General features: G+C 36.8%; 1 protein-coding gene across 8 annotated transcripts in view; it reads right to left on the bottom strand.

Annotated features, from left to right (window-relative positions):
• NEO1 (neogenin 1) overlaps nucleotides 1-22969 on the bottom strand; it is a 141825-nt gene that overhangs the window by 57042 nt on the left and 61814 nt on the right. For all 8 annotated transcript variants that reach the window (XR_013975371.1, XM_080930662.1, XM_080930665.1 and 5 more), the window contains exons 7-8: nucleotides 14733-14887; nucleotides 12963-13083 (exon numbers count right to left, since the gene is read on the bottom strand). Coding sequence is in view for 7 of the 8 variants with exons in the window: in XM_080930662.1 (XP_080786788.1) it covers nucleotides 12963-13083; nucleotides 14733-14887 (276 nt within the window). In the remaining variant the exon portion in view is untranslated. The remainder of the gene's footprint in view (nucleotides 1-12962; nucleotides 13084-14732; nucleotides 14888-22969) is intronic.

Here is a 22969-nt window from a genome sequence, read left to right on the forward strand (position 1 = left end):
TCCAAATCTGACACATTTACTTTTCAAATGAGCAGAAGAGAAAACAAGAGACATTCTATAAAGAATGTAAGAAAACACTGATCAATTAGATGGGATGATATCCTTGGGATACCTCAGGACTTGGATCGTAAGCCAGAGAATGTGTCCTCCTTTTGCTCACAGAAGTGACAGTTGCACAGTTTTACAAATCAATCCAAACCTTACATCTCCTTCCTTGTTCTCTCCTTCCCTCCAAACCCATCTTTGGTTTTTGAGACAGATCTTTTATACAGCCAAGGCTGTCTGTTCTTTAACTCACAATCCTCTTGCCTCAGCCTTTCAAGTGCTGGGAGTACAGGCATAATGATGTAAAACTATAATTATCTCTTTAAAACACTAATCTACAAGGTACAGAATGATACAAAAATGGACAAACGATGTATCATGTTAACATTAATCAAAACAAAACTGGCACTGGACAAAAAAATAGAGGACAGTACCACAGAGCTTAGTTACCATGCTCAACACACTGGGTTTGATCCCCAGCACCATAAACAAAAATGATTTTAAAGTCTACAGAATTATTATACTGATTAGCTGTGCTAGTTTTAGGGAGACTTTAGGAAAAAAGAGCTAAAGAAAAAGGACAAGGAACACATATACACAGAGAAATATCCCATTAGAAACCCTGGAAACCACACTATAAAAGCAAAAGACCTCTTACGATAAGAAAACCAACACTGAATTCATATTGTGTTAACCACTTACTGCTGGACATGAAGCCTGCCCTTGAGTGTGGTTTAAATACCCAATAAGGGTGGTCAAGAAAACAAATTTTTCCAATGCAAGCAGTTCTAGGTTACAGAGGGGCTTGTGTTTGCTTCCCTCTCGGCACTGGAGCCCCAGAGCCTGGACCTGCGCATGCTGCTGCAGTTTCTCTCAGTTCATCTGTGTGCCAGTCCTGCTGTGTCTGGAAGGCTTGGTTTCTTCAATGTCTTCCATGCCTACTGGCTCTTACAGCGCTCTGCCTCCTCACAGGGAGGAGGTTTGATGGAGATGCCTGACTTAGGACTGAGTGTTCTAAGGTCTCTCCTTCTCTGCAAACTGTAAGTTGTGAATGTGTTTACTTTGTCCGAACTGTTTGTTTTGTCTTATTCTGCCTTGTCTGTTTTAAATCTAATTTTATTATAATTTTTCTAGATGCCTGTTTGGAGAGAGCTGGTAAAGTGAAAATATTAATCAGAATAAATCATATAAAATCATTTCAGTAAGAAAACCTGAAGCAAAATCCTAAAATAAATAAAAATTAAAAATAATTAAATGTATTAGAAGGTAATTCTAAATAATCTGAGAATATTAACAGACAACAGGTGATTTATACAGCAGAGGACTAAGGATATAACAGAATAAGCAATAAAAGCAATGATAACAACTTATAACATCACAAAATATTTTAGGACCTAAAAGAATGCAAATGTTTACATTAACAATGCTGTTGAATGGCAGGAATATGCCAAAAGTACACAAAGCACACCGTGAGATCACAATGGAGGGACAGGTCACAACCCTAAAGCTCTTCAGAGAGGAAGGGGGCAACCTAACGTGATGGAAGAAATGGAGATAAAGCCCTAGCTCTGTGTTAAAATGCTCAGGGCCTTAAGACTTCTCACACACTCAGAGATATTTATATAAAATACAATCAAGCCAGCTAAATGAAAACACTTCAGACAAACGTAAGAAAGTAAAAGCATGATCTAGAGAATGTGGTCTGCAGAGCTGCAATGTGGGTAAGAAGACAGTGAAAACATGAATCTTTCTTATCTGTGAGAGGAAAACAACCCCAACTGTGTTGAGGGAAAAAAAAAGTCTAAATATGTCACAATTTTAAGAGTAGCTGAATAATAAAGCAGAAAGAAACAAATTAAGAAAGCAGAAATAATTTTAGTAAGTAAAAAGCTGTCTGAAGTTGATAATCAAAGAAAATGACAAAGTTTGATAATGGGGCAGAAAATGTATGGCCAACAATGTGACTAAGAGAGACTGACACCGATCTGACTGAGCAGAATTAAGACCCAGAAAAGACAAGCGTTCCCTTGGTTAAAAAACAATCTACTTTGATTGGGAGGTGTACTTTCTCATGTTTTAACATCTAAAGGTAGCATCTTAGAATACTACAGTGTTTTAGTTTATGAAACAGCCATGCACCAGGAGGTACGTCACACACCCGACATGACAATGCTGCCTTGGAGTGCACAAAGCAGCAAGTGTAGCTCAGGAACTCACATCTGTGCTCATGTTTCATTAGAAAGATCTTGAGGCAGGTCAGGTAGACAAAAATTGGGTAAAGCTCTATAGACTTTGAAAACATTTAATATTCATAAACCATTATAGTTCTATAACATCCACAGAGCTGTCATAAAAAACTGAGTATGTATTAGAATATGAAAAGAGCCTCATGGAGGAATACATCCTTAAAGGCTATCAGAATTTTCTGGCAGTCTGAGGCTGAACTAAGTTATTTGTGAATCCGGTACCTCATTTCAATGGTTACAAGAGAATATCACACTTCCAAAATGAAGGAATTGGAGACTAGCTAAATACACACAATGCCCTTTAGTACAAATGTCAAATAGCCAGGGAAGAAATACATTGTGACCATAAACTCACTAACACAGACAAAGCTGTGTGTTCTGAGTACTTGCTTTTGGTGCAGAATTCTAAGAACCAACTCACAGACTTGTAGCTCTTTCTCTGAAGAATGAACTCTTCACTGGTTGAGAAGTAACCTTATGCTCCAGGTACACACTCTGGTTATCATTACTACTGTCATGTGTGCATTCTTGGAGTGAACTGCTAGTTTAAACAAACAACTTATATAAACAATTGAAGGAAGTTATAAAATAAAATACTCCTCCCATTCAATGTGCAGGAGGGGTGCTTCGGTCTCGAGGAAGTCATCTGACTTTTTCCTGACATTAAAAGTATTCATTTAAAAAGGTGTGTCAGATATTACTGACGCATCTACCTCAGCAGTGAGCCCCAGAAAAAGACAGCTCTTTTTTTCCATTCTAAATCAAAATGCTGTTTTCCAGATAAGCTCTCATACCCAGAGGACATAAAACAAAATGTGTAAAGGTATTTCTATCTATTTTGAACAATAAAATTTCTTTTGATTTTTGTTTCAATGAGCTTAATGATTTACATTAACTCCAATAATAACAAATTCTCATGATGCTTCATCTGAAAAAAAAAATTGACATTTTTAAGATACAGCTTCAGAAGCCACATTCTAGGTTTTATTTTAAAAATCCCTTCATTATTTGTAAAAAGCAAAAAAAAAAAAAAAAATTTCAAAAAGAACACTAATAAGATCTTCTATATGACTAGTTTAATGAAAAATTTTGAGTATGAGTTGAAAAGAAACCAAAACTTAGGAAAAGCCCACCACCAAGCCAGAATCCAGATCAAAATTCTTCACAGCTACATTACTAACTGGAGTGTATGCTCAGATACACATGCATAAAGAGACTCAGACATTAATGCTATGCCAAAAGAGCTTGCTTTCAAAAAATGTACACATCTGAAGCATTAGGACAGCATTACAGTTCTTGTAAGGCAACAGTAGTATCAGACACAATAATATTAAAAAAATCTTCAAATGCATTTCAAATTTTGTTATTTCTGGTGCTTTCATAACCATGTATCAAAATGGGAAATAGTCTCAATGCCAACATTTTAAGTCTAAAATGAATAACACAACGATCCAAGATTGATACTATGTGAGATCAAATCTGCAAGCATCCAGATTGTAAGTGATGTCTTTTAGACCCAAATGATATTCTGCCAATTATGACATTACTGTATAATTCAGTATCATTTAAATATAGCTTCCAATTAAATGATATTCATACATACTATCCTTCTGGTATCTTAGCTCTGTATAACATAGTCCCTTATAAAAAATAATAGCATCACATTCTAATTCAAGTTTGCTTTCTGAAAATTTCTTACCATATCTTTGAGTCTGGAAAGGTCACTTGCAGGGCTTTTTTCAATTTAACTACCAAATACCAAAAAGTATCACTAAGTTGCTACCTTAGTCTCATAAATTCTAGTCTTAAGTTGTGTGAGTTTGGAAAAGATAAAATTAATGTTCAAATTAAACAAACTAAGCTTCAAATTATATGTCAGCCTTACCAAAGTTACCTAAAACTAGCATGCATTATATTATAGCTCAAGCATATATAAGAATATATACATGCTTTCCTAAACCAGAAAGAATAAGGATATATAATCTTGGATTTATATAGCCCTTCTTCCTTACACTAACTCTAGATCGTAGATCTGGTTCTGTCTTCTTTGGTAGGGATACCTACCCAATGTTTAACAAATTATTACCAGGTAAAAAAATTCTAAGGGACACAAAGAAATGTTCTTGCTACTACATAGCTGAAAGCTTTAAATACCACACAGAATTATTATCAAAGACACCTTGTTTTCCTCATTGAAACCAGTCAATATAGCTCTTTTGTTTTAAAATATTTATTTATTTAATTTATGAGTCCACTGTCACTGTCTTCAGACACACCAGAAGAGGGCACCAGATCCCATTACAGATGGTTATAAACCACCATGTGGTTGCTGGGAACTGAACTCAGTCAGTGCTCTTAACCATTGAGCCACCTCTCCAGCCCCGTCAGTACCATTTATACATTGTGTTTCCTCTTCACACACCATCTTCCAGCTGCTATCTGTAACTAGCTACTAAGGAATCTGGCTTATATCTGCCTCCCCGAGGTTCACTTCTATATTCACACCTCTCTGAATTCTAAAGCTGAGCTACCTTTCTTCCTATGCATGTTCAAACTTTCTACACTTTGACATCACTGAATTCCCTATTTTTTCCATCTTCATGTAACCTAATTAAGAGAATCCCAGGTACCCTTCTGAGCTCAGTTAATATTAGTGTTCAAAAAGGCCTTCTTTGCCTTAGAAACCTGATGGAAATGATTTTGTTTAGAAATTGAGTAGCATTTTGGCATCCAGCAGAGCTTATACTGTAGTTATTTAGAATCTTAGAATAAAACCTCTATACGGGCACTGAGAAAACCAACCGTTCAGGTTTAATTTAGGGTAGCCACACCCAGTACTATATATACTCTGAACTCCTGAGCTACAGAACGTACTTTTTGGTATTATGAGTGAAGTAAACCACAGTGATCTCAAGACTACTTGGTGCTCAGCCATGTTTCCCAAATGATGGCTGACCAAACCTGTCACCAAGTCTAAGCACAATACTGACTTAAGTCTGATTTTTGAAATTAAAGTGAAAGGGGGAAGACCCACGGGAGCTTTTTGTCTTAGCAAACATTAAAACTTGCTACTGTAGCAAAATTTTGGAGTTGAGAATCTAAGTACCAATACTTTAGACTCTGAAAGTTTATTCAACGTCACCTCCCAAACCAGTCTGCATAGCAGAGTCTTTGCTAGATAGCTAGGAATCTCTGTATTCATATACTCCCTTTTCCTTTTTTTTTTTTTTTTTTTTTTTTTTTTTGGTTTAATGAAAGTCTGGTTTTGAGACAGGGCTTTACAATGTATCCCAGGCTAAACTTCAACTCACTATGTAGCCAAGCGGGTCTGGAGCTCATGTCAATCATCCTTAAGCTTCCCAAATTCTCAGATTACACACATGTATGAGTTATCATGCCTGGACTGAATTTATTTTTAATAGCTTAATAAGTTATACTTTACCATAACATTTGTATGTGACTCATTATTCATGATAAAAATAAGCTACAATGTCCAACATTTAGAGACAGTTGTCAAATATGCAACCTACACTTTTATGTCCCAGAGCATTGCTTCAAGAAATAAAAATAAAATTTTTCTTGAAGTAGAAACCATTATGTGTAGATTAAAATATTCCATGTACAATTTCTAGCAGTTTAACTTGGCTGCCTCCACATCTACAATGCCCCCCCCCCATGCTTGGATGGTATTCACTACCACATGCAGCTCAGTTTGTTTTGTCAATAATGTAACTCTGATACTGCACTGGCTTGTTTTTATCTCACCTGGACACAAGCGAGAGTCATTAGAGAGGAGGGAGCCTCGATTAAGAACATGTGTCAATTAAGACTGGATTATAGGAAAGCCTGTAGGTCATTTTCTTAATTAGTTATTGATAGGGGAGGGCACAGTCCATTGTTGATAGGACCACCCCTAGGCTGGCAGTCCTGAATTCTGTAAGAAAGCCATGGGAAGCAAGCCAGTAAGCCACACTCTTCCATGATGCTGCATCAGCTCCTGCCTCCAAGTCTCTTGCACTGTATGAGTTCCTTCCCTCACTGCTTTTGATGGTGAACTGTTATATAAAGTAAAGTATGTGGAGTTAAACTGTGAGTGAAATAAACCTTCTCCTTCCTACATTGCTTTGGGTAACGGTGTTTCATCTCAGCAGCAGTGATCCTAACTAAGACAGTCTCCATACGTTTTTTAATGTTTTAAAGCACTCTCTTTTATTGGTTGTATTAATTTGGTCATTTTCAAGTTTATGCTAGTTCAAGTAATATGAACCTCTACATAGCTTGTAACTATAGCTTCAAGATAAATGATTATTCACACACTGCTGAAATGTATTCTAAATTCTGTTTTCTTATATGGGAGTCTATGTGTCTCAGGCTGGCCTTGAACTTGCAATCCTAGTGTCTTTGTCTCCTAAATGCTGGAATTGAAAGATGGTGCCATCACACTCAGGTAAATGGTAAATTGTTCTTCAGCTGCACTTAAGAAAGAAAGTATGCTGTTAATAAGAACTCAAAACATGTCTTGTTGTTTTATAGGATTAATTCTATAGCAATAATTAAGTAAATGCCAACACGTCCATAAAATACTGGGAAAAGTAAAAATCACAAAGAAACATTTTTATGATGAAAATTTTATATGTGGATGTAAATATATATATGTGTGTATAAAAGAGCAAATAAACTCCTCCAAATCCTTTGGATCTCAACTTGAGCACCTTAATTAACTACTTTATGAACCTATCTCTAAAATGTCTACTTGAAATAATTCCACTTTATCCTCAAAATCCCCCCTTTGTCTTGAATGCACAGGTACTTTATATGTGTGTGTCTGTACACCACAGACATGCAGCACTCAAGGCAGTTACAGGCTGTGCTCTGCCATGTGGATGCTGGGAAAAAACAAAACAAAAACAAAAACAAACAAAAAACCTGGGTCCTCTGGAAGAACAGCCAGTGCTCTTAACTCCTGAGTCATTTGTCCAAAAGACATCTCCTCCCACATTTGGAGACAAGGCCTAATACAGTAGCTCAGGCTGTCCTGGAGTTCACTGGTAGTTCCAGCTAACCTCAAATTTACAACTATTTTTGTGCCACAGCTCCCAAGACTATAGTCATGAGCCTCCAGGTTCGCCTCCCTAATAACTGCAGGTGGTGGCAGTGGTGTGTCCAGGTGTGCCCACACTTCTATCACCTTATTTTTTGAAACCGCGTTTCTTAAAAAACCTGTTGCTTGCTGATTCAAATAAATTGGCTAGCCAGTAAGCTCCAGAAATTCCTTGTTTTGGCTTCTCCAGCGCTTTGTTTTACAGGGACAATCCACCCCCAGTTTTTATGTGGGTGCTAGGGATCTCAATTTCAGTCCTCATGTTCGCTGGCACGTATTTTACTGAGTGAGCAGTTCCCAATAATTCTTTATCAGAGCATATTGGCTATTTTTCTTGTCACTGGGGCAAAATATTAATACACAGTGAAAATAATTTAGAGAAGGGACGATTTGTTTTAGCTCAGTTTCATGGCAGAGAAGGTATAGCAACTGGGTCTAGTTTGGTGCCCAGGTGGTGGGAGCTCTTAAGATGGTTCCCTCCCATTTATGGCTGACCACAACTCTTGCAAGACTGGCACATCCCTGCATCACCACCTTCCCCCGTGTCCAAAAGTCCTACAACTTGCCAAAAGAGTGACCCCTAGGTTGAGACCAAGTGTTCAAACACACATGCCTGTGGGAGACTGAGTCTTCATTCAACCCACAGCATAAAGTGTTTTTTAACTTCCTTTAAGCAGACACAAACACACAAAAAAATTTTTTGTTTATATTTTTGTGGTTAATGTCTCTCTATTCCAACAGATAAATGTTCTGAGGGCCTAAGATCATGTCTGCTTCCTGGCTATTTCAACCTTACCACTTAGCATAAACCCACACTTCTGTAAGGTATATGTGATTTTGCCATAGAAATTTACTGAATAAGTACATAAGTAAAGTTTGTTAACAAGGGCTAGAACGTGAGACGAGGAAAGAGGTAACAGTGCACTTACTTCTTTATCCGTCAATTACACGCTTACTTGTTTGTGACAGTGACCATGTGTTAGATCTTTTTAAAAACAGTGCAAGTTTAGTTTTATCCAGACATTTCAGGTGCCTTTCAATCTGGTCATAAAAGATTATTTTATTTTGCAAATTTAAATGATATAAATATATTAAGTAGGTTTTAAAATTTCTACTTAAGAATAACCTCAAAGTTTGCTTCAAAAAGTTAGTCTTTCAGCTTCATTTTCATTTGTGGGGCCGGAAAGGAATTAGGGGTTAAAAACAGGCAAAAATATCCTTAAGATTAAAGTAAAAAACATGAATGTAAATAAAAAACAAAATCACACATGACATTAAAGATATACTCCTAAAATGATTATATTTCATGGGACAAATGAAGTGATTAAAAAAACAAACAGACAACCCAGTAATCACCTAATTCCTTCATTTTACAGAAAACAAAAAGCACAGAATTTTGTACCTAACCTAATCAGCAAGACAGGTGCAAAGGAAACACTGGCATTAGATACACCTAAAATCAGAGTTCCCAGATCTGAGGTGGGTGTGGCAGTACCTGAGTAATCCTAGCACTTGGGAATGTGGTGCAGGAGTTCTGTGAATCTTAGGCCAGCCTAGGTTATGTAGTGAATTCCAGGCCTGTCTGGGTTATAAAGTGAGTCTCAAAAACAAAAACAAAAAAGTGCCTAGATACAGGAAGCATTATAGATAATTATACCAGTTATCTGGAGTAAAACTTTTTCTAAAGTTATAAACACTAATACAAAAGCAAAAGAATAAATGAGGATTAACCCTTTGACCAACACTAACCTTTGCTAAGGCATGCTTTAGATTTAAAATATTCCACTACTGACTAAAAATTTCTGGCTACTTAGCCAACTTTTAATCATGCCAAGCTTTTAGTCACTTTTTCCAGACCATCTATCATTCAATAACCTCAGAACTATATGGAATTTCTGACAAATATTTCAGTCAAATAAAATGAAAAAACAGCCCCTCATAATATTTAGTATGTATTCTTATCTACCATGACCATGGTATCCTAGAAGTCATTTAATGTGTTGGTAAAGTGTGAATTTCCTTTACTATAAACAAGTTCATGTTACTTCCTTTCTGTATCCCTTCTTTCTGTCTGCAACAAAATACTTCAATTATTAGACCTGTTGACAGGATATACGTTTAAAAAGTGTATTTCTATGTTTAGTACATTTCAGTCTTACAAGAAAAATGAAAGGTAATTTTTAAATGTAAATACAGGAAAAAAAGACAATGAAAAGTTAATGTTATTTTCCCTCAGGTTTTGCTATCTTTAATATATCTGTGTCCCTCCATCCATACATCTACCTGAGATATATTCTCCCTGTGAAGTCCTACACTGCCTTGGAACTCAGAATCTTCCTACCTCTGACTTCCAAGTGCTAGGGTTACAGGAATGTAACCCCAACACCATCCTACTAAGCTGTACTAATTTTACTGACAATTTAAAAAAATCATTTAACAATTATTAAAAGCAGGTGTTAATTTGAAATGTCATAATTGAGAAGTAATTCCATTTTATGTTCAATTAAATATTTTAAAGAGTCTCTAAAACTAAGAGTTGCTGTTGCCAGACATGGTGGTGTGCAATGGAACCTCACCACAGAAGGCTGAGGGTGGTGAGTTCACTACGAATCTGATTTGCACAGGAAGAGATCTCAAAACAAACCAACTGCTAATAGCAATATCAAAACAAGTAACAAAGAAAGTATTGCCCTTACTGAAAATGTACAAAATTAAATATCGATATTTTGAATCATATTTTACTATTTTCTTAAATTATTACATTTTGCTTATTTAGTTGTACATATATGTACATGTGTAGTGTGGACAGGCACAAGATACATAGGAAAATCAGAGGACAACTTGAGGGAGTTAGTTTTTCTCCTTCACTGAGATTATCAGGCTTGGTGGCTGACGCCTTTACCCACTGAATGGTCATGACAGCTCTGTCTTACATTTTAAATGTTTTGATTAAGAAAATGTTGAAACAATGCTTCTCAACTGCTACCTACTAATTCAGTATGGAATTGTATTCTCTGATGATCTGACATATAATGACTCATATATTTTATCTGTAATTATAAAATTTCACTTATTGTTCCAGAAGGCCAACAGCTGGTACATAGAGTCACACATTTCATGTGGGACTCAGAAATTTTCTCATAAAAGTAAGACTATGCTAGAGATGCTCAAATACTCTCAACACCTCCTAGGTTACCCACACTAAGCTGCTCCCGGCTGTGGCAGAAGGATGTTCTAGACACTGCAGTCCCCACCTCTCCCCAGCACCCTTCATGATGGACTCGCAGTGCTCTTCCTCCCGGATCTGCCTTGCTCTCCTGTCCTTTTGTTTTCATCCTTCTACTTCTCTTTTGTCTTCTCCATTTCTCTACTCCAATTTTCCCTTTAGGAAGTCTTATGTGAAGTAGATTTTCACTGACAAGAAATAACTTAGTATTACAAACTATCAATGTCTGTGATGTAGTCCGGTATTTGGCAACATTTTCTATAAAGGGCAAGAGAGTATTTTAGGTTTTACCAGCCATTTGATCCCCCTCTTTAGGGCTTGGGGTCTGGAGAGATGGCTCAGTTGTTTAGAGCACTGATACTCCAGAGGTCCTGAGTTCAATTCCCAACAACCACATGGTGACTCAAGTATATTTCTAAAAATAGCATCTATACACATATATGCAGTTTTAGTAAAAAGACAGTACAGGTGCTCCACACAGCCTCCCTGGCCAAGCTATAGTTCTCAGAGGAACCCCCTGGAACTACACTAGTACCTTACTGCATCTGACTCAGGAACAGATATCCAAAATGCTACCTCTGTCATGCCTTCACAACAAATACTCAAAATAAAATGAAAAGAGAAAAAAAAAAAGAAGAAAAAAAAGGAGAAAGCTTCAGTTGCAAAATGGTCCCCCTGACCAATCTGTTATACTACAGTAATTTAGTATGAGAATATAATCATAAAAAAGGTTCAGTGTAACACTGTTCATAATAGCAATGAACAAAAAGGACAACTTAAATGTAATCGGAGAGTAAGTTATATTCAAGTACATATATATTCAATTCAACAATGAAGAATGTTGTAACTTGTTAGCATGGACAGATGTACATGGGATTATGTGAGGAAGCAATATCCACATCTGTGTGTTCCTATGCAACATTCCTAGGGGTAGGATTTAGAGTATGTCACCAAACTAATGCTTCCCAGTTCCAAATTCAGGTTTTACTTCCTGCTCAACAAAAATGAAGCCAGGCACTTTTAGTATAGTATAGTTTTTCCTTTTCTAAACTAAGTCACATGTTACACACATCAATCAGCACAGACACTGGAGATACCAATTGTCGAAGGAGAGAATTTCGTCCTTAGCTCCCACGTGCAGATTCTGAGAGACAGTATCTTCCCCCAACATACAACCTCTTGGGTGCTTTTGCAGAAAATGTCTCTGATGAGGTACCAACTTATGATCAACTCTCCTCAAACCCTAAAAAGTAAATCTGAAGTTTTAGAAGCAAATCACTGTATCAACCTCTCTGTCATCAAGAAAACCAGAGCCACATTCTCTGCAATAATGTCTAGATTTTGGCCTTATGTGTAGGCCTTCCTCTGTAGACACTATCTTTACCCAGAGGCTACTGTTGCTTGTTCTATATAACAATGCTATTTATAAGAGGTATTTTCTTACTAGCTAAATATTTGTTACTCTCTAGAATTAATAATTCTGTATATTATTAAGCTTTCTTTTTTCAAATTACAGTGGTTTCCCCTGGCTTGACTCTTAATTTTCTATTCTTCAGTGTTGATTAAATTTATTTTATAAAATAAACAAGTATTCTTCTGAGAATCAGAAAAAGTACACTAATTTTAGTTCGGAAAAACAACTAGTGCAAAGTAAACATTAGTAAGTTTTCCTTATGACGAAGGAACAAATTTGTGAGATGAATGTAGATGGGTTCCAATAAACACTTACTTGTATAAGACTTTTTCAGATTTTCTCTTCTTAATAACAACTTCTTTTTAATGGTCACTGAAAATGTACCTCTAAGTAATTCTTTTTCTTCTCTTTAGTCTATTTAAAAACTACTTTTATTTTTATTATTATTGTTTTTATGTTGGTTGGTATTTTGTCTGTCTGTATGTCTGTGTGAGAGTGTCAGAGTGCTGAAACTAGAGTGATAGACCGATGTGAGCTGCCATGTGGTTGCTGGGAATTGAACCCAGGTCCTCTGGAAGGGCAATCAGTGGTCTTACCCACTAAGCCATCTCTCCAGCCCCCTTCTTTAGACTTTCTGAAATGGCTATGAATGTTCTGTCTGAATGTATATATGTGCAACACAATGGTACTAAAGGAGATGAGAGGAGGGCATCAGGTCTCCTAGAACTGGAGTTATGGATAGTCGTGAGCTGTCATGTGGTGCTCTTAACCGCCAAGCCCCTGGGAGAAATTTCAAGTGGCAGACATGACTTAGACGCTGTTCTTGTATTGTGCCACACACTAGCTCTGCCAACAAGCTGGCCATCACAAGGCACCTGAGTACTGGTGTTTACAGTACAAGCTCCTTCGCTCACTGCTGCGCCCTCTTACCATGCTCAAGGATTATCAGCTGAGCTCCAGCCTGGGCATTTCCAACATCATTCTCTGCAATGCATTGATAGAACCCTTCATCTGATTTCACCAGACCCAAAACTTGAAGATTATGTTCCTTCTAAGGAAGAAAAACATAAAATTTTATGACTTAATTAATAAACACGAGTTTAAAATCTCAAGGATATGTTCTCAATGAGAAGGAAGAAATATTGTTATTAGCATAAATGTTGCTTTAAAATTTTAAAAACATATAATGATAAAATAAAAATGCTAATTTAATCACAACAGATTGGTTTTTAATGTTAAGTACTCAGAAACTACTTTCTGTTAACATGAGATTATGCACTTCAGAAACAGTCCCACAAAAATGAATTACTTGCATGACAAATTTATAAAATGACACTGTCTTTAAAACACTGTACTTCTGAGCTTTTTAGTAAGTTTTGAGTAAAGACCTTAAGGTATACCATTAATACTTATTACTAAAACCTAAATAATCCTATTAGTATGGCATTTGGAAATAATAATATTAGTAGCCATTAATATATATACCAAAACTGCATATAATTAAAATGCAATTTTGACAGAGAATTCTTAATACATTTAACACTTTTCCCCCTTACACTGGGATCTTGGAAACTCACTGGCTATGTCAGGCTGGCTGGCAGTGAGCCTCTGGGATCCACCTGTCTCCGTCTCCACAGTGTGGCTCATCAACTCAAGGCCTTACTTGGGTTTCTCCTGGAGACTGACCTTAGGCCTTCATGCTTACATGGGAATACTTTACAGACTGAGATATCAATATAGCTTCACATTTAACACTGTTTGCATTTACAGTTTTGTTAACTTCCCCATGATAACCTAGTCTGGCCTCAAGCCCCTTCGTTATCCTCCTTCCTTCATTTCCTAAGGGATAGGATTACAGGCAAATATCACCATGTCTGCTTGTATCTACTTGGAAAATTCCTTCAACTATTATGTGAAAATTAAATAAAGAGCATTATGTTATGATGTACTCACTTTCTGAAAAGATTTTTGTTGTTAGTAGAGTTAGCATGGAGGTCATTCTTACTTTGAGGGGGCTATGTATGATAATTTTTATAAATTTATAATTTTGTAGGGTTTGTTATATCTGATAAGCTTTTCAAAATGTTATCTTTCCATCCTCCAAGACAAAGCTGGGCATGGTGACACATGTCTTTCCATACTCTAGGACAAAGCTGGACATGGTGACACATTCCTTTAACCCTAGTACTCAAGAAGCAAAGGCAGGTAGATTTCTGTACGTTCCAGAAAAGCCACACCCACATAGTGAGTTCCAGAACAGCCAGAACTATACAGTGAGACCCTGGGAAGTAGGGAGAAAGAAGGGATAAAGGAACGGAAGGAAGGAAAGGGAAGGAGGGGTGGGGAAGGGAGAGAGGTATCTGCTCCTTGAATGCAGCTGTGAAGTAATGAGAATGCACATGTATGAACAGACTGTTTCTCATAAAATGCTGATAGCTACATTTTCAATGCCAGACTGTTGGTAGGCTCTAAGCCTAGTCCAGCCACTGATTTGCTATGTAATCTCATATAAACTACCAAAAGACTTCTGAGCAAAACTTTCTCTGCAGGCTAAAAATAATTACGTTCTATGGTTTTTCTATAACTTTTTAATTTCTTTATTTACAGTAATTTAAACTGGCATATCTATTATATCTTTTGATCGTTACAAGACGCTTGAAGGTTTCAGAAATAAATGTTCTTCTTTGAAAAAATACTTACTACAATTTTAAAGTAATCACTTGGGATAACCACATCCCCATTCTTGACCCACTTCACAGTTGGAGTTGGCTTCCCCGTGACTTCACATTCAAATACAATGTCCATGGATTCGTGAGCATATATGTTAGCAGGTTGTTTCAAGAACTCAGGTGGCACTTTAAAATACAAAGAAAAAATACCAATAAAAATTAAAATAGGCAGGTATTCACATAACAACAAACTTTTAGACCATAGAATTTAGTCATTGCCATGTTTTTATAAAATCATATAACTATATATTTAAAATGTTAGCACAGTAGCTTTAAAAATTACTGGCCTGGTGGAATATTATTCAGCTGTAAAGAAAAGTACGTTTTAATTCATAAGTAAATTGATGCCTACATCTGCCATGAGATTAAATTCAAGAAAACTAAAGTCTGACAATAAAATAAAATTAGAAAAAATTTTTAAATTAGGAAAATTTAAAAATAGTGCCAATCCTCCCAAATATTGGCTATTCAAACTTTAACCTAAATATATGTTTTTATGAGGCATTCATATATGAGTACTGTATTTACATCACCTCTCCTAACTCCTGTGTTTACAACCAACGCACACACACACTCATGCACTAATTTCCTCTTCTGTAACTATTGTGCATACATATCCGTACACAGACCCACACTACTGAACCCAGTCAGTGTTGCTTGTACAGATACATGTGTCATGTGTTTAGGGGACTGGATAGCCATCAGGAAGCTTGTCCTTGTAGAGAACAAACTCCTCTGCAGCCACTGACACCTGTAGCTCTTTATCACGTGGCCTTGTGGATCAAGTATGAGGGGAGAGGGTTGGGGAAGGGCTGGAAGTAAGAATGGAAATCAGTGAGAGGCATCTCTGGGACTAGCTGGAGACCTGGGACAGGGGAAGCCAAGGGGAATTCATGGGTGTGACCCTAGCTGAGATTCCTACCAGCCGGGATATAGAAACTGAAGTAGACACCTCCTGTAGCCAGGTAGGACTTCCAGTGGAAGAAGGCTGACAACAATCCACCTTCAACTCAAAATTGATCCTGCCTACAAGGTGCGCAGAGATAAAGATGGAGCAGAGACTGAGGGAATGGCCAACCAATGACTGGCCCAACTTGAGACCCATCTCAGAGCCAACACCTGACACCATTAATGATAGTCTGCTATGCTTGGAGACAGAACCTGGCACAACTATCTCCTGCGAGGTTTCATCCAGCAACGGATGAAGGCAGATGCAGAGACCCACAGATAAGCATCAGGTGGAGCTTGGGGGGGGGGTGTCTCGTGGAAGAGTGGAAAATAGAATTAACTGAGCTGGAGGGGTCAAGGACATCACAAGAAGACCTACAAAGTCAACTAACCTGGGTCCATGGGGGCTCACAGTGACTGAACCACAAACTAAAAAGCATGCAGGGTCTGGACCTAGACTCCCTACACATTTGTAGCAGATATGCAGGTTGGTCTTCATAGGGGTCCCCTAACAATGAGAACAGAAGCTGTCTCTGACTCTGTTGCCTGACATTGGATCCCCTTCCCCTACCTGAACTGCCTGGTTGGGTCTCAGTGGGAGAGGATGCGCTTATTCCTGCTGAGACTAGATGTCCCAGGGTAGGGTGGTACCCAAGGTGGGCTTCCCTTCTCCTTAGAGGGGGTGCTGGGGAGAGGGACTTGTAGAGGTGGTAATGGGAGGGGGCTGTGACAAGGAGGTAAACTGAACAAAACATGAATAAATTATGGAAAAAAGACATGGCCTTGTGGAATTTTCACCACCACATTCACTCATCAACTAGTAATGTCACTATGGATCTTACTTAGTGTGTGTCTCAATATAGCAAGGATGCAGCACTCATGAAATCTTTAAAAAAAAATCTTTTGTGAATAATCAATATAAGTACTTGACCATTTTCAACAATTTGATTTTACATTTTTTTAAATCTCTTGGAAGGCACACTTTCTTCCCTTTCTATATCACGGCTTCTGGAAGATGTAATGATAACCCCCCTCCAAAAGTTTCTCTAGTTTACTCCAAATATGGCTTTCTACATACCACGGCATCCCATGAGGCAGGATCTAGAATACAGCTCAAGTTCATAATACCTCAATGGATATTTTTTTTTTTATTCAACATCAGACAGGCTCTTTTTGCAATCCCAGGTGTCTTTTTACAAGACAGGATCTATAGCATACTAGCTGACAATTTCAACTGGGCTAGCTTTGGCTAACAGCTCTGCTTTTGGGTAGCAGCTATGTTTTCTTTCTTTGAGAGAGCAACAGGAAGGGAGCCCTTCACAAAATATCAGTAACTGAAACATGGAATTGATGTAATAAAAGCCCCCTTTAAATAAAATAGCATTTGGGAATAATATCTATAGATAGCTGTAGTGCATGGGTAACATTCAAAGAGAGACAATAAACTATTGGAGCAACAGACAATTCATTTGAAAAAATAAAGTCAGATTTCTATCTATCACCACATACAAAAACAAAATCCAGGCGCATTAAAGACCAACACCACACCTTCTGGTGGCAGCTCAGTTAAAAGGACATGGAAAGGGGAATCAATTGCTCACTCCCTCCCCCAACCCTTGCCTGCTCTGGCTACCAAGTTCCTCTACCCTGTTCCTGAGACATCCCTTTACTGTGCTAGAACCTACTTCTTCAGGATTCCTTAGACACCAAGTCGGGACTGCTCAAGACATCCAGTCTCATGGACTGAATACCTACCAAATCCTTGGTCTTTCGCTTAGACGACAGCCATTCAGACTACAGCCCATAATCCTTTCTAATAAGTTCCCTTCATATATGTAATATTAATTCATACTAATGTAGCTGCTAGTTCAGTCCATTGGTTCTGTTTCTTTAGAGAAACCAAGCAGTCTTTGGGAGGAAAAAAAAAATCACAAAAGGGTAACAAATTGCTAATATAATTGGCCATATACACATATATTAAAAACTGTGTTACTCTAGAGACCATTAAATATTAGCTACAAGACCTGAATAAACAAACGAGCCTCCTACACTGCTACTTTTACCAAATGTGCAGTCCATTTTTATAAATACAATCAGTTCAGAAGCAGCCACCCCTAATCAGTTATGCAGTCTACGGTTACTATTTTGCTGTAATGGCAGAGCTGAGTGGTTACAACAGCTGTAGCAGGGCCATTAAGAGCAACATTTTTACTGCCTACTTTTTAAAGTTGTTTGTCTGCTCTAAGGTCATTAGATATGATGAAAATGTATGTCACTATGTAAAGTTGCATGTTGCTGTAGAAAGAGCCATGATAGAGAACAGAAAAAAAAAAAGCAAAAAATGAATAGTATGATTTCATTTTAAGAAAAACATGAACTTGTTTGTAAGTTCTTTGAAATATGTAAACTATAATAGCAAAAGCAGTATTTCTGGTTGCTGAGAGAAAAGGTGGCTCTTATGTACTTTTTGGTGTTATTTTTACAGTCTGAAAAAAAAGTAATTCTTCTTTTGTAGCATCAGCTTATCACCTAGAGAAATGATTTTGTAACTGCATTAGAGGACACTGGATATAAGTAATTCCTAAAACACATCAACAAACTACTCAAGCTCTCATCTCCAAAGAAGAGCCTGTGCTCTTAACACCTTCTCTATCAATCTGATACTGGCTTTTTTTTTTTTTTTTAACTCTTTGCCATCAATGAAATTTCTTCAAGTTGGTCTACTATACAAAAAATATTTTATTAGTTTTCCATATGCAAATTGAAGTACATACATATATTTTAAATTCCACATAGTGACTGAAAAATGAGCATTTTTTAGCTCATAGGAATTAAATCAATCATTGGATTTTCTGTTCAATATAAGCTTCAGTAGTTGAATACAAAACAGAACATTCATTTTTCAAAATGTTTTGACCCACTTCAACAATAAATCCAGTCCAGTGAGCACTGCCAATTCTGACAAAGACACTAAAGAAGGGAGACAATGCAGAATCTTAGACTGATTTACTTTAGTTATTAGTATTGCTAGCAATTCTAAACAAGGTTGTGATAAAACAGTCTGCCCAACTATTAGCTGTAAATTTCTACTCCCTTGTCAAGATGACTTACTGATGTGTCCAGAAAATAAAATTTCAGAAGTTTAAGACAGGAAATAGTGGTATGGGTAAATACTGCTTTGTAAAGACAAATGTGCTTTCCTGTGCATTGGATCATAGCATAAAATTCCTATTTGGAGTAGTTTAAAAGCCACTGGGAAAGAACAAAGACTACCAACATGGTATTATACTATATGAACAGAATATATACTAGGAATCAGAAATTCTGGGATTTTAAATTAGAATTTCAAGTATGCTTTTAGGGATATGATCTTGGGGAAAACACTTGGCCTTAGAAGGCTGTAAGGCATATAAGGAAATGTATTCTTGCTAATAGAAAAGATAATTTAGATAATTTCAGGCATGTTCATGTGATTACATATAATCCATAACAAATATGGACTATACTGTGGAAAGAAAATTGCTTGGTATTACTTCTACTGTAATTAAAGTTCCTGGCAAATCAAAATGGTTCATAGTTCCAATACTCTACTCAATCCAATGTTTTCAAATACAGTAACATTCAGCATCACAATGGAAGAGTTTAAGAAGGAAATATAATTTGGTGGCTTTCAGAAACTTGGTCAATTATATCAGATCAGTAACCATGTTTCTAAATGGTATTTTAAAAAGAAAAAAATATTTTGTTCAACATTAGCTGTAAATTGAGTATTTAAACATACATTTTATTACATCTCTTTACAACTTCAAAAATAAAACATATGACCACGGGAAGTATAATTCTCTTCTACCCACATGGTAACCAATCACTGCTACCTTACTAATTAGCACTGAGGATAGTAACACCTTGGACCTGTATGTGTTTTCCTTTGTCACTTGAACACCCTGCTGTGGGACCTGAGAAACTCTACAGTTTTATTTGACTTGGACCTCAGGCAGGGCCATGTGGAAAGTGGAATTCTCTAAGGATGATTTGACACTGCAGGGATTTGACTCTGTAATTTAAGTACACATAAAAAGATGGCTACCGCTATGACTGTAAATTCTGAGTGTCGGCATGACCGGGCAACAGAGTGCTCAGATGCCTGGGTTAATGTTATCTCTGTGTATGAAGATGTTTCAGAGAGGAATGACTGTACTGATGTATGGAGAAAAGCTGGCTCTCTCCAGCTTGCATGGGTATCATCAAATCCACCAAAAAACAAAAAGCAAAGGAAGGATGACCTTGCCTTCCATCTATTTGTGTGGAGACCAAGGCCCTTCTTCCCCTTAGCACTTTCTAGTTTTCAGACTTTTATTCATATTAACAAACAGCAAAAAATGTAAGTGATAAAGAGCTAAAATTTAGCTACTTTTAAACACATAAAGCTCGAAATTCTATCAATATTTGATGTTAGTTTTTATTTCTATTGTTCATTTCTTTGGGGTATCAGCAAATAGAAAACTCCCTAAGACAGGAGTTTAAGAATTCTCCTTGATATGGCTATTTTACATATTATCTACATCATAGAAAGGCAACATTTTAGAAAGATCTCAAAAAGATATTAGACTATCTTTACTGACAACAGACAGAAAAGTACTCAGCATCACTAAGCATCATACAAACATAAACTGAAACCATGCAGAATTATGATTGTATACTCAAACACAATGAATGAAATCACAAAGACTGGAAAATTAACTGCTGGGCAGGATGGACAGGAACCAGAATATACAGTGTTGGCAGGAATGTAAACTGGTCTATCACTGAGAACTCTGGTATACAATAAGCACCAATTTAAAAAAACAGCTGCTAATAAATACAGCACGGGTGAATCCTAAATATGTTATGCTTTCTGAAATAAGCCTTATACAACAACAACAGATGATATGGATGCTTTTATGTGAAATGAACTGATTTATACTGGGAAACTCACAAGAGTAGATGCTCTGAGACTGGTGAGGGATGAGAAGTAGCATGGAGAAACTTTCAACTATGATGGGAATGATGGGAATATCCTTACAGCTATCTTGGTCGAACAAGAGGGTGCAACTGATGGAGCTCATGAACAGTAAGTTAATGTCTGTACATTTTAGTGCATCTAAATTTTATTTTTAGAAGAGAAAACTACAAATTATTACCACTTTCTTTCCAGGAGGTGGTGGCATATCCCTTTAATCCCAGCATTCAGGAGGCAGAGGCAGGTGGATCCTTGAGTTTAAGGCCAGCCTAGTCTACTGAGTGCTTTCTAGGACACCCAGGACTACACTGAGAAGCCCTATATCAAAACAGCAACAACAATAACAACAAAAACTCAAACAAACAAAAAGGACACAGCTCAGAAGATAAGAGCACCTGTTGCTTTTGAAGACCCAGATTTGATTCCCAGCACCCACATGGTGGCTCTTGGCCATCCATAACTCCAGTTCCTGAGGATCTGATGTCCTCTTTTGGCCTCTACAGACACCAGGAACACATATGTTGCCCAGACAGAAATGCTGGCAAAATACTTTTACATATAAAATAAGTAAATCTAAAAAAATTTTCTCTTAAAATATTAAAATTCTAGATAATGATATGAATGCAAAGTTCTCTGGACAACTTTAAAAATTTATCAAAAAATTGATATTGATGGGTAGAATGATTGTTAATTGATAAAGCAATTACTATACTTAAAGATAGCTATAAAGTTATTCTAACATTTTATTATAAAATTTATTATAAAAATGTTCTATGCCCAGTAAGCTTTTCAGCACTGACTAGTAAGGCTCTGGATGGGCTCTATCCACTGCCTCATAAAGTCCAGTGACTGACAGCAGAATGCTGGCTGACTGTCATGAAGGAGATGGAAGAAGAAAGAAGGTCAGTTTCCTGATGCAGCTAGAGACTTAAAAACAAGACGAGAGGAGTTCATAGGAGAGCGGTATTAGGCTGTGGCTTGAAGAAAATGGATGGGCTGGAGATACAGCTCAGTGATTAAAAGCATTGGCTGCTCTTTCTGAGGACTAGGTTTGATTCTCAGAATGACCAATGTCTCTAACAACAGTCCAGGATATCTGATGCTCTCCTGGCCTCTGTAGGCACCAGCCTCACACATAGTACACAGAGACATACATGCAAGCAAAATACCCAGACCCATTTTTAAAATTTAATTGAAAAGGTGATTGAAACATTAGCTATAGATTAGTCACAATATTAAAACTGCCATGAAAATGGCCAATTCAGAAATTGTCGATTTGTTCCCAGAAACCAGAAATGAAAATTTTTCCTTAGGGAGTACATGGAGTTGGTCACACACCATTACAAATGCAACTCATGACCCATATTAACTGTTATCAACAATCTGAGATGGCAGGAAATACACAATCAGCTAATTCACGTCATAGCACGAGTCAAAAGCCCATGCTTTAATGATAAGATTGCAAATGTGAAATATTTAACAGATGAAAAATGAACTTCTAACCTTTTCTGTACTATCAACCACTGTCATTTCCTACAACTATAACTTCTTAAAAAATAACAAGTCAGACAAGCATGAGTGCATTTGTATATATAAAGACATATGTGCATGTGTCTGTATGTATGTATGTGTATGTATGAATGTGTTTGTGTGTGTATATATGTCTGTACATATCCCCAGTTATTTTTCATCAACTATTTTCTCCATCAAGGAAATAAAATACTTTCAGTTATGGGACGAGTCTCAAAACAAAATTTTCCAAATGGGTTTTTGTTGTACACAATGACTTGTCTGTACTCAATAAAAAGAGAAATGACCTCACATGATACCCATGAAAAGCACAGCTTGAACTCTACAATTCAGATTCAGAAATAAGGCATTAATACAGCAGAAGCTTGGCATTGTAACATACAGCTAGTACTCTGCCCCGCTACAAAGTAATCATTATTCTTTTTACTCATAAAAATTAGAGTAATTTTACCTGTTTGAATATTATAAAATGGAATTGTATTCTTTATTGCCTAGTTTCTTTTAAAGGTACTTCTGAGATTTTTTAAAAATGCTTTTCAATATAAAAGTGGCATGCCCATTTCCACTGCTGATACAAACAATGCTATGCTAGATTTTGGTGATCAAATGAATCATTACCAGTTTGAATTCCTGGAATAAATATGGCAGGAACATTATTATACATGACTTTTAGTGCCCGTATCTGTTCACTTGATAAAAGCATTCTTCACTGCACCATAACAATATTTTTA

Source organism: Micromys minutus (genome assembly GCF_963924665.1).
Source record: "Micromys minutus genome assembly, chromosome: 16".
Classification (NCBI taxonomy): domain Eukaryota; kingdom Metazoa; phylum Chordata; class Mammalia; order Rodentia; family Muridae; genus Micromys; species Micromys minutus.